Source organism: Pelophylax lessonae (assembly GCF_965119305.1).
Source record: "Pelophylax lessonae genome assembly, chromosome: 6".
Lineage (NCBI taxonomy): Eukaryota > Metazoa > Chordata > Amphibia > Anura > Ranidae > Pelophylax > Pelophylax lessonae.
Genome location: NC_138773.1, coordinates 68,617,605 through 68,630,273, shown reverse-complemented (window position 1 = coordinate 68,630,273; position 12,669 = coordinate 68,617,605). Strand labels below are relative to the sequence as shown.

The window sequence follows — 12,669 nt, the reverse complement described above, 5'->3', positions numbered from 1 at the left end:
CGTCTCTGTGTGTTCCCTTTTTATCTCCATCTTGTAATGAAGGAACAATGTGGCCATGTGTGGGTGTTCGAATGTAAACGGACGTGCTTCCGCCTATATCTGCCTACAAGATCTGCCACAAAAGCTGACCTGGATGCAAACTTCTTGTGTTCAGGACGACGCACCTGGACGGTACCTGATGTAAATAGACGCACATCTGCTTACATCCGGCCGCTCATAGGGATAAATTACAGTCCATTTTTGATCCATCTAATTGTGGGTCAGTAACGGACTGATGGAACGCCCGTGTGTTTATTTTTTTTATGTCCTAAAGCAGGGATATGCAAACTGTGATGTTGCAGAACTACAAGTCCCATGAGCATAGCTAGGGATGCATCGATCCATTATTCGGATCGGATATCAGCGCCGATATGGCCATTTTAGATGGATCGGGGGATCGGTAACATTGACCAATCCACTGGCCGATCCGTTTTTTTGCTTGGTAACAGCTCAGCCATCCCTTACTAGGTGCAGTAGTAGTATGGGATGGGAGCCGCTACTTCCTGTATAGGTCCGGCTCACAGGCGGAGTGATATCAGATGCACTCCGCCTGTGAATGGAGGAGCCGTACACATGAAGCAGCGGTTTTGCTCTGTACGGCAGCCGCTTGCTTTGTGTGTAGCTCCGGATCGGTTCCGGTATCGGCGATTTCACAACGCCAGGTATCGGTATCGGGTCCAAAAAAGTTGGATTGGTGCATCCCTAGGCATAGCAAGACTGACAGCCACAAATATAAAGAGAAAGTGGCCGCACACCAAGACGATGACTTGATAGTAGCAAAGATTTAATGTACAAATCTGGATACAAGGTACAACAGAATGGTAGACGCGTTTCACATGACCAACAGCGTGCTTGTTCACTACAACTACTGCAACAAAGAATCCAGCCACAAGCATGACACCCAGAGGCAGAGGCATGATGGTACTTGTAGTTTTGCAACAGCTAAAGGACCACAGTTTGCATATCCCTGTCCTAGAGGGTGACAGTACTTCCTAGAGGGTGACAGTACTTTCCTGGGGAAAATAAATCGCAAATAAAAAAAAAAAAAATAATAATCTAGCATATACAATTGAGGCTCAAGTCATATTGTAATTGCATGTTATTAAAACTTACCTTACCTTTCCAATCTGCAGTCCTGTTATTTTCAGTAAAATGCAATGCAATATGGCTACCTGGAGGTGTTCTATACACAGAATGTATACTGACCACACCCCAGAAACACCATTTCCTGCTTGTGTGATTGGCTCACTGATTTCCCTAGAAGTCTGCACTAAGATACAAGTCAGATATTGGGCATCCCCTGCAACACAAATGTAATTTTTGGTGAGATACTTCCAATAGGAAATAATGTCTAAAAGGATGCAGATCCTGCAGTTTTCCTCATTAGATCCCCGCAGATACAGCAACTGGTTGATGATTAACCACTTTACCACCGGAGGATTTTGCTGTCTTACGTCCAGGCCACTTTTTGCGATTCGGCACTGTGCGACTTTAACTGACAATTGCGCGGTCATGCAACGCCTATACCCAAACGAAATTTAAGTCCTTTTTTTCCCAAACACAGAGCTTTCTTTTGGTGGTATTTGATCACCTGTGCGATTTTTACTTTTTGCGCTATAAACAAAAAAAGAGCGACAATTTTGAAAAAATAACAATATTTTTCACATTTTTTTTATATGAAATTCCCCCCCAAAAAAATGTAAAAATCAAAAATTTTTATCATTTTAGGCCAATTTGTTTTCTGCTACATATTTTTGTTAAAAAATATCGCAATAAGCGTATTTTGATTGGTTTGCGCAAAAGTTATTGCGTTTACTAACTAAGGGAAAGATTTCTGTCGTTTTTGGTGTTTTTTTTTTTTAACGAGTAATGCGGCGATCTGTGATTTTTTTTGCGGGACTGCGACATTGCGGCGGACAGATCGGAGTCGGACCCTTGACTGACATTTTTGACACTTTTGGGGGAACCAGTGACATTACTACAGTAATCAGTGCTATAAATATGCACTGTTACTGTAAAAATGACACTGGCAGGGAAGGGGTTCATTTTAATTGGTGCTCAAGGGGTTAATGTATGCCTGGTGCTTACTAACGTGTGTGGGGGGAGGTGACTGAGTGACACAGGGACAGATCGCAGGTTCAGCTTTGCTGAACCCTGCAATCTGACCCTGCCTGTCACTTAGGACAGTGGTCCTCAACCCTGGCCTACAGGGCCCACTAACAGGCCAGATTTTAAGTATTACCTTGGGGAGATGCAGACTAGAGTAATGCAATCACTGAGCAGCAAATTATATCACCTGGGATATATTTCAGTTATCTTGCAAATCTGGCCTGTTAGTGGGCTCTGTAGGCCAGGGTTGAGGACCACTAACTTAGGAGATTCGCCCGCTTTGTTTACACAAGCGGGCGGATCTCCACACTCGATTCCCCGAAGAGCGGCGGTGATTGAATACAGCGGGAGCGAGCCTCCGAGAGAGGGGAATGTCTGGCGACGTAGGTCTACGTCGCCAGACGTTATCGAGCCACTTTGCCGCAGTAGAGCTCTAGTGAGCAGCGGTAAAGTGGTTAACCACTTAAGCCCCGGAGGATTTGGCTGCTAAAGGACCAGGGTTTTTTTTGCGATTTTTTTTTTTTTACTGCGTGACTTTAACGGACAATTGCGCGGTCGTGCGACGCTGTACCTAAACGAATTTGACGTCCTTTTTTTCCCACAAACAGAGCTTTCTTTTGGTGGTATTTGATCACCTGTGCGATTTTTTGAACACGCGCTATAAACAAAAAAAGAGCGTAAATTTTGCAAAAATAACAATATTTTTCACATTTTTTTTATATGAAATTCCCCCAAAAAAAATGTAAAAATCAAAATTTTTTAACATTTTTCGGCCAATTTGTTTTATGCTACCTATGTTTGGTAAAAAAAATCGCAAAAAGCGTATTTTGATTGGTTTGCGCAAAAGTTATCGCGTTTACTAACAAAGGGAAAGATTTGTCATTTTTGGTGTTTTTTTTTTAACGCGTAATGGCGGCGATCTGCGATTTTTTTTTCGGTACTGCGACATTGCGGCGGACAGATCGGACCCTTGACTGACATTTTTGACACTTTTGGGGGTACCAGTGACATTACTGCAGTAATCAGTGCTATACATATGCACTGTTACTGCAAAAATGACACTGGCAGGGAAGGGGTTAACTTTATTGGACAGGGAGGGGTTAAGTGTGTCCTAGGGGCGTGATTCTAACTGTGCAGGGACATTGCTATTGGTGTAAAAGCAAAGATCAACAGTTCTACATAGTAGAACGGTCAGATCTTCACTTTTACACAGGGAGAACTGACAGGCAGCTTGTTTACACAAGCCGCTCTGTCTTTCTCCCTTCACAGGAGCGATCGTAGTGTGACTGGCGGACATCGAGTCTGCCGGTCACACGCACTGACTTGTCTGTGAACGAGCCACGGCGGGCGCACGCCTCGGCGGGCGTGCGCCCGCCCGCAATAGGCTCGCAAGTCAGTGACAGGCGAGTGACGTATCGATACGTCACTCTGCCTGGCCGGGGCTGACCGCCGCAGTATATAGTCGCGCGGCGTTCAGCAACCGGTTAAGAAACCACTCCCATTAGATTCACTTACCACATGGACACAGACAAACACAGGAATTTCTTCGGAATAACAAAAGGTAGGAATCTGCAACAAAGTTTGTTAAAATCTTTGCAATGTACAGAGATCACCGAGAGGGGAATGTTTTTTTATTCTCAACAAAGGTGGAGTTACTCTTTAAAGCTTATCATTAGGAACAGCTACATTACAATCCTCCCTCTTCAACCCATTAAACTATTTCCAAAAGTTTTTCTTCACTAAAGTTAGCCATAGATGAGAAGTTCTTCACAGGTTCATCCATCCACACAAGCAAAGTGGATAGACCTTATCCTGCCGGGACGTGGCACTCTCAGAATATACTCACCAGCTGCTGCTGACTGCCAAGTTTACCAACTTGCCCATTTGACAGAAGTCCATCTAGTGATCCGCTTTTGTCAGACAGGGATGGCCACACAGTGATCCAAATTGACAGCTAAAAAAGATTAATGGGTTCATGCTGTTGGCTCTGTAAGGTGGCGATGGGCCCCAGGACTATATAGCCACTCTCACAAAGGGGGTCAATCAGCCAAATCTCAAGGAACTCCTAGCAAACTCTGGAGGAACCCCAAGGTTCGACAGAACCGTGATTGAGAATGGCTGGTCTAAAGTACCTGTAATATACTGGCTCTTTAGTGCACTACAATACTGAGATGTGACTGCTTTGCTGTTGATGATGATGCGGGTAGGTTTTTTTTGGTGGTAAGGCTCCTAATGGCACACTTTAACAGTGAATAGTCCACCTTAACGCAAGTAGTGAAGAAAAAACTGCATGCGTGGGTCTGAAGGGTCCTGAAACTACCCATGGATCAGTGATGGTATCTGACTGCTGGTGTGCCAACAGAATTCTAGGAAAGCCTGTAGCTAATATATTGTTACCTGCAACTGAAAGATGAAGAAACCGTCTATTTTATAAAGTGATCTTGAAGGCTGTACACGCGGGCCAATGTGGGGCAGCATTTCTATTGAATCGCCCGAAGTTTGGCCTGTGTGTACGGCAGCCGGTCAGAAAGGGGCATGGCAGAAAAATGTTTGCCGATCGGCATCCGATCAGCTCTCTCAGCCAATGGCTGGGAGTGCTGACCGGTGTGTTCTGTTGGGGAGGGCGTCCCCCTGTCAGAACACAATAGCTCCGCGGGGGATATAGCTGTACTAACATTGGATAGTTAGTACAGCGGCTCCTCCTGAGCTCTTCAGTTTTTTTTGGTTCAGCCCGCCAGGTTGAATGAAGAAAACCTGTTGGTGTGTACCAGGCTTTAGAACTGCCCATGTTATCCTGCAACCACCAATTCGATACAAGCCTGCACAGTAAAATGGCCAAAAATTAGAGTTTGAATCTGATTGGTAATAAAGACAGTGGATTGCTGGTAAAAAAGGCCTGAGTATGAAATGTTCTCATTTTGTATCTTTTATTATACTGTTTTTTATGTGTTTTTTTTAGACTTTTGATATGCATTTGCTCTGTGGCCTGTTAATCCTAGCACTCTGTCACCCTGCTTCCTCTTATACAGACACCTAATTCTGCTGCTGTTAGAATTTCCAGATCTATCTCCATCTGCTCATCGTCTTCAATATATAGAGCCAGGTGCTCCTGCCTTTTCTTCCCGCTCACTGCACACCGCTCTGTGACTCTCTGGAGACACTCTGTCACTCATTACTAACCCTTTCTCATCATTCTCTCCTACTCCTTTCCTCCCATCACTCTCTATATAACACGGCTCCCCTGACAGTTCTCCTCTTGGCTGTCCCCATCCCAGAACAGGGTGAATTTTGTGGATGACAGCTTCCCCCCAGGGCCTCGCTCCGTTGGCTTTCCAGAATCGGACAGCGTCCAGCAGAGGGTAAAACAATGGCTTAGGCCGCAAGAGATCAGCTGCACCCTCAAAGACCGCGCGGTGAAGTGGACTGTCTTTCGCACACCACGACCTTCTGACATACTGCAAGGGCTGCTGGGAAACTGCTGGTAAGTGCAAACACACTGGATTTAAATTTAAATGTATACTATAGTTAAAGTGACAGTGCAAAAGTATATATGATATATATGATACAAATGATATACCTTAAAGTGACAGTGCAAAAAGGTGACTATGCAATTATAAATAAATAATTCAAATGCAAAAATAAATATAGTCCTTATAGCTTGAAAGTGCAGGTGCGACTTGTGCAGTAAACAAATCCAATATATTAAAGTGCTTGGTGCTCAAAGGAATTGCATCCTTCATGCAAAGGAGGAAGAAGGAGAAGGAATCCGTCATCAGATACTCCACACACTTACCAGATGACCCCTTGGGGTCTAGCACAGGTAAGTGGTAACTTGCAAAAGGATCCCGGTATAGATAGGACACTCGTCCCCTGCTTGCTTCATAACTCGGGAATCTCTCCACTATAGAAAGGACTGGTGTAGGTTCCCCTCGATACTTCCAATCAAGCCGTGCACGACCAACTCATAAAAAACAGAAGGACTTCATGGTGCAGTATGTATTGCAATTGTTTAATGGAAAAAAAGGAGCCACTTACATCAAGATTGACAAGGAACAGCTTCTATTGCGCCGCGGCCGGTTTACGTTCCGGCTGCGTTCCAAGGAAGTGACGTAGGGCGTAGTACGGGACCCAACGCGTTTCGTCATCCAACATATGACGTCATCAGGGATCACCTGAGATTCCCGAGTTATCAAGCGAGCGGGGGACGAGTGTCCTATCTATACCGGATCCTTTTGCAAGTTACCACTTACCTGTGCTAGACCCCAAGGGGTCATCTGGTAAGTGTGTGGAGTATCTGGTGACGGATTCCTTCTCCTTCTTCCTCCTTTGCATGAAGGATGCAATTCCTTTGAGAACCAAGCACTTTAATATTTTGGAATGGTTTACTGCACAAGTCGCACCTGCACTTTCAAGCTATAGGGACTATATTTATTTTTGCATTTGAATTATTTATTTATAATTGCATAGTCACCTTTTTGCACTGTCACTTTATGGTATATCATTTGTATCATATATATCATATATACTTTTGCACTGTCACTTTATGGTATATCACTTATATCATATTTATTTGGAAGATTTGTGATCTATATTTAGAATTGTGCACAATGTTTGAGCGCTGTCTCCTTTTGTTTCACAATTTACCAATACACTGTTGTTTTTTTTGACTAGCAGCTCAATTGTTTGATTTATTTGAGTTTTTTATTTAAATTTACACTTATTAATCCTAGGCGCGGTCACGTGATCAACAGTTACTCACCCTTTTCCCTATACTATAGTTAAGCCTAAAGTGTACCTAAATTCTGTAACGTATAAAGCCCATAGTGCTGCAGACCTCAGCGCTTACCACATTTGCTTTGTTTGCATTCCATGTGTCCAGTAGGACTCTGCATTAGTGCCTGCTTTAGGGTGGCTCCATTCCCTTGCAGGGTCCCATTGAGCCACCTCTGTATGTGGGCTTTGGGACTGCAGCCAAGTGCCCTTACTCCGTGTGCATCCAAACATAGAGATAGCCAAAAAGCCTACAGCAAAAAGACTGGTCTTTCCTCCTAGCAGTGTTTTGGATCCAGTGGTATTTAGCAGTAAAGACAGTAAGGGATGTAGGTATAAAAATATAATAATAATATTTGGGCTGTTTTCTCTCCAGGTGGAATCAGGGCCCGGTTTATTATAGATTGGACCCTGGGCAAACATTTCCTTGGGAACCCAACCCCCCCCCCCCCCCCCTGGCCAGGCACAGCAGCACTCTGGAGCCCCGTCCCATGATCCACTATCACTGGCTGCAGCCACCCTGTTATCTGAGCCAGGCCACCACTATCCTTAGCCCTTCGCTCTATCTACCATCGGGCTGCTGCTGATGGTGCAGGACCCTGTAGACTCCCAGGGTGGAGGCAGCATGTGTTGTGTGTCTGCACATTGCGGAGAGTGCGTGCTGGAAAGCAAAAGCCGGGCTCAGAGGGCAATTGCTTTGGGCCTCACAACAAACACTGGGCCCGTTGCAGCTGCCCGTTTTGCCCCACATAAAAGACAGCCCTGGATAGACCGTAATTCTTATACAATAGATTAAATCAAGAACATACCACATTATGGCCACTAGATGGAGCTTATCAGAGGAAATAAATAATTTACTATGGTTGTCCGTTCCATCTAATGGCCATAATTTTCCCAACTCACGATAATATAATAAATATATGAATATACATACGTGAATAACATTCAACCTGGATATTTAATTTTGACCCAATTTGTACAGAACAAATGTCCATGCAATTTTACAGGACAAACCGCTCTGCACATTTTCTATACATAAACCTTTAAGTGTTGGGCACAAAAAATTGTGCTGAGGAATGTTTCCCCAATTGATTGATTAGAATTGATTAATGGATGAAAATGTGAGCGCGTATTGCTACTTTAAAACCATAGTTTGTGTTACGCATGTTGATTTTACTGAGAAATAGAAGAATACCCAGGGGTGCAATATGGGGACCCAATGAATAACTCGCATTGTACTGAAAACATTGTAATGTAATAAAGAATTTATATATATAAAAAAAAAAAAAAACAGCCTACCTGCTGAATTGCTTTGTTGGTGTGGAGATGGGCTGGCCATACGTTTTCCTATCCACACATTTGGAGGTGGATGGGTGCATCCTATTGTTTTCTGACAGTGGGGAGACTGCCCGGCTCTCAGAATACACAGATCAGCGCTGTAGCTTATTGCCTGCAGCGCTTATGGTGCAGCTTTTATCCGACAGGGCAGCTGAACTTGATGTTGATTGGTTCAACTGGTTGGTTCAATTGGTTCAATTGGTTGATTGATTCATTGGTTGATGTTCAGAAGTTGATTGGTAGGGTCACTTCTGTTCAGCCGCAGTGGCCACACATGGATCAAAATTTCCATCCATGAATGGCCAGTTTAAGGCTCCTTTCACATGGATGCCGATTGGGTCTGCCTGTCAGTTTTTCCGGTGGACCCGATTGGGCCATCCATTGCTCTCTATAGAGCAGCGGAGTGTTGACATCTGCTGATATTCAATCCTGTCTGCTAAAAACAGACGGATTAGATGACAGTCAGAGGAAAACAGACAGGCAGTCCATTTCCATCTTACAGCCCACAGAGAACAGCAGTGTCCGTGTCTGCTCTGCATCAGCGGAGCGGACATGGACCTGTCATCTGCCTGCTTAGCAGGCATCAGCTGAGAGATCTCAGCTAAACAGGTGAATCCACTGGGGGACTTCACCAGTGTGAATTGGGCCTTAGATCCTTATTTTGCTGCAGGTGGTCTTGATTAGGCCTCAACAAGTTTTTCCTGACCTGGGCATATGCATTTTTACCACGTTTATTTCAGCAGAGCAGTGTTGAAGGGCCCTCATTCAAATTCACTCTTCAGTAGCCACAAAGGGTATAAATCTACTTTGTGTGCATCAAATGAGTCTGCATGCCCAGATATTACATGAAAGTAGTGGTGACATTGTCTGTTTTGCATATAACCTGTGTAGAGAGCAGAGCTTTGGGGGGGACCCTTCAGGCTCCACCCAATACTGGAGGGGGGCGGAGACCAGACCAGTCACCCTGCACAAGGAGAAAAAGCTGACCAGTGGGAGGGACCCAGTAGCTCCACCCACTACAGGCTGCCTGTGGAAAATTATAGGGGGGGGGGGCGGAAACGAGACCAGTCACCATGCATAAGTAAAGAAGGCAGCAGTGACTGGTCTGTATTACACAGAGATAAAATACAAGAGCTGTTTCATGCTGGATTACTGTAGAAATCTAGAAGAAATACACAAAAGAGACCAAAATTGGAGTAAGGATACACGCATGCCTATTCTTTCAATATTTGCTTAGCCTGCAGTTCAATTTTCATTCTCCATAACACATTCAGTCATTTTAATGTAGTCTAGAATAAGAGTGTGTCATATTTTAATTCTTTTTTTGAGAGCTGCGGGCTTTGAAGAAAATGTTCTTCATTAAAGGTCTAAAATGATTCCCCGTCCTTTTCAGCTCTAACCGTCACCAATGGTAATGAGTGTGATGGTGCTTCACCTTGATTATGAAAGTGGAATGTGTTCATCAATTAGTAACACACAGAACTTCCCTCTGATTTTCTGCATTCTCTGGATCTTTATATATTTTGTGTCTGCTAAACTTGGAAGAGCAAAAATAAAATGATTGCAACTATGTTGGTGTTAGGCCTTGTTTATATTTGCATTGCTCTCTGGAGATCCACATTTGGATCGCTCTTCAGAGAGCATTTATCAGGCGGTAAGGAGGTGTGTCACCTCACTGCCTGTTTCAACCCCCTAAACGCCGGACTACTGTGCATTGCAACGGTTGCTGCACAGCCCTATTCACTTGAATGGGTTGCATTCAGCAGGCAATAGTGGGTGGGGGGGGGAGTATAATTCATGCCATAGTCAAGAAGCAAGACCTCTAATGGCGCTTTTCCACTGCATGGAACCGAACGGTTCGGCTCGCTTTTGTGCTTTTCCACTGCTGGTACCGCATGGTATGGTGTAGGAACGGTTCGGTACGGTACGGCGGCGCTTTTCCACTGCATGGAACCGAACGGTTCGGCTCGCTTTTGTGCTTTTCCACTGCTGGTACCGCATGGTATGGTGCAGGAACGGTTCGGTACGGTACGGCGGCGCTTTTCCACTGCATGGAACCGAACGGTACGGCTCTCAAAAACAGTACCTACTCAATTGTGGTTCCAAGAGGTACCATACCCGGTACCATATCCCACAATCCTTTGCATGCAGTCACTACTAGCCACGGATTGGTCAGAGAATCCCACCCACCCCGTTGTTATCCCACCCACTTATCTTTAGTACTACTTTAGTGGAAAAGCAAACCATACTGTACCGCACCGAACCGTTCCAACACCATACCATGCGGTACCAGCAGTGGAAAAGCAAACTGGGGCAAGCAGGGATGAGTAGAGCCGAGCCGGTACTTGCAGTGGAAAAGTGCCATAAGTCACTGCATGTGTACACCTTCAGTTGCTGCCTTTCCAGCTAAAGGGGGGGGGGGGCAGTAAAAACATTGCCCAAATGCATGGTTTTGAGCCCCCGACGGCTAATGGAAATGAGCCCTTAAAGTGCCAACCGAAACGTTTTTATTTTGGGTAGAGTAGGGAAGGGTTACAACCTCCTTCCGAATTTATATTGCTGTCTGTGTCCCTGTTGGGGGAGTTTGCTCCCTGTCTCATGTCCTAGTTATCACTGTTATCAGGAAAGGAAGAGAAGAGATCTCTCCTACCAGGGGTGCAGACAGGAATAGAAAGCACATAGAGGAGAGGTTCTAAACCTTCCCTATGCTACCCAAAGCAGCTAAAAGAGTTATTTCTATTATAGATGTTTAGTATCTAACTGAGGAGCCCAGAGATTGCCCACATTTACTTCTGTTTGGGTATCTGCACTCCCCACCATGCCTGAAGTGGGCAGGCTTAGAGATGATCTGCTCCTTTTTTTTAGAGATGTGTATTCTAATTCCATTCCTCCTGTCTGCATGTCTCTTTGTGTTCGCATGCTACCATGTGTGATCATTATCAGAATAAATTACAATGATCTATCCCCCTGCATTATAGCTGGACACCTGTGTGCAAGCATAGCACCCCTCTCACCTTCCTGGACAGAAATGGAACATTTAAGGTCACTTTTGTTGATTCTTCTACATGAAAGTGATTAAATGATCATCTTGAAAAACAACAAAAATGAAAGGCAAAACATTTTTGTATAGATATAAAAAAACATTATAAATATCTTTTTTTTTTTTTTCTTTAGTTCATTGACGGACACAGCTTCAGATCTTCATAACTGTTGGGTTATGCTGCCCCCTACAGGAGTAGGATACCAGGCAGAAAAGAAGTCTGGTTACGCCCATGGGTAGTCCCAGGGGGTATACTCCCTCTCTCTGCTATAGGTACTCAGTTTTTTTTTTCCTGCCTAGTAAGGACCTAGTTCCTTGCTGGGATCTTTAGTCCTGGCAATTTTTTCTTTTTAGATAGAAATAGAAATCTTTTTACCGTCTCCTAGCTGAAAGCTCATAATGGCTTGTTGAGATCAGGAGTTTTTGGACCACGTGATTGTTGTTACAGCCAACCATAGCGTTCACGTGATCTTAGGCCACATCCCGCCTCCCTTAAACCTCTTAAAGCGGTTGTAAACCTAAAAAAAAACCCTGCAAGACAAAGGCATAATGAGCTAGTATGCATCGCATACTAGCTCATTATGAATTACTTACCTTAGAACGAAGCCCCAACACGGACCCCTGGACACCGCTGTGGGAGCTGACATGATGCCTCGGCGTCTCTTCCGGGTTCGGCGGCTCCGGCGCTGTGATTGGCAGGAGCCGCGATGACGCATGCGCGCGGGAGTCATTTTCCGGCAAGCTCCCGGCCAGGAAAGCTGAAGGTCCGTCAGACCTTCAGAGCGCATGCGTGAGCGGCTGCATGCAGTGCAAATATCTCCTAAACCGTACAGGCTTACCTGTAGTTAAAAGTGGAAAAAAGCGGTATACTACCGCTTTAAAGCGCCAGGAGCGGCCAACACAGGTTAAAGCTCAACTCCGAGCAAATCCCTTGCCGTGGGGCCCTTTTTTTTTTTCGTCCAGAGGAGAGAAGAAACTGTATTCCTTACCTAATCCTCCACCCCCCCCCCCCCCCAGCAGGCAGCGCCTCCTACTCTCTGGAGGTGGGCTGTCCCTTAGTGTCCTCATGTCCAGTGTAGGGCTGTAGACCCTGCTCTGTTCTTGATGTTATCAGGAGCTTAGACCTGTGGAGCGTTTTTGTAAACAATTTTTTTTTAACTTTTCTGCTTTTTACAAGAAATACATTAAAGGTTTACTAAGAGTATTTTCAAAATTTAAATAACAAACCTGTTACACTCGCCTGCTCTGTGCGCAGATCGGCCCTGAAGCTCTGCTTCTGGGGTCCTACTTCAGCGATTTTGGCTCCTCCTCTTCCCGGCGTGCCCCCATATAGTAGGCTGCTTGCTAGGAGGGGGCACACATGCAAGCTTGTT

The 12,669-nt window shown here is 44.9% G+C and overlaps 1 protein-coding gene across 1 annotated transcript in view; it reads left to right on the top strand.

Annotated features, from left to right (window-relative positions):
* Positions 1–12,669, top strand: part of CAPN15 (calpain 15) — an 80,631-nt gene that overhangs the window by 48,690 nt on the left and 19,272 nt on the right. The window contains exon 3 of the mRNA XM_082261075.1: positions 5,424–5,629. Coding sequence (XP_082117201.1) covers positions 5,424–5,629 — 206 coding nt within the window. The remainder of the gene's footprint in view (positions 1–5,423; positions 5,630–12,669) is intronic.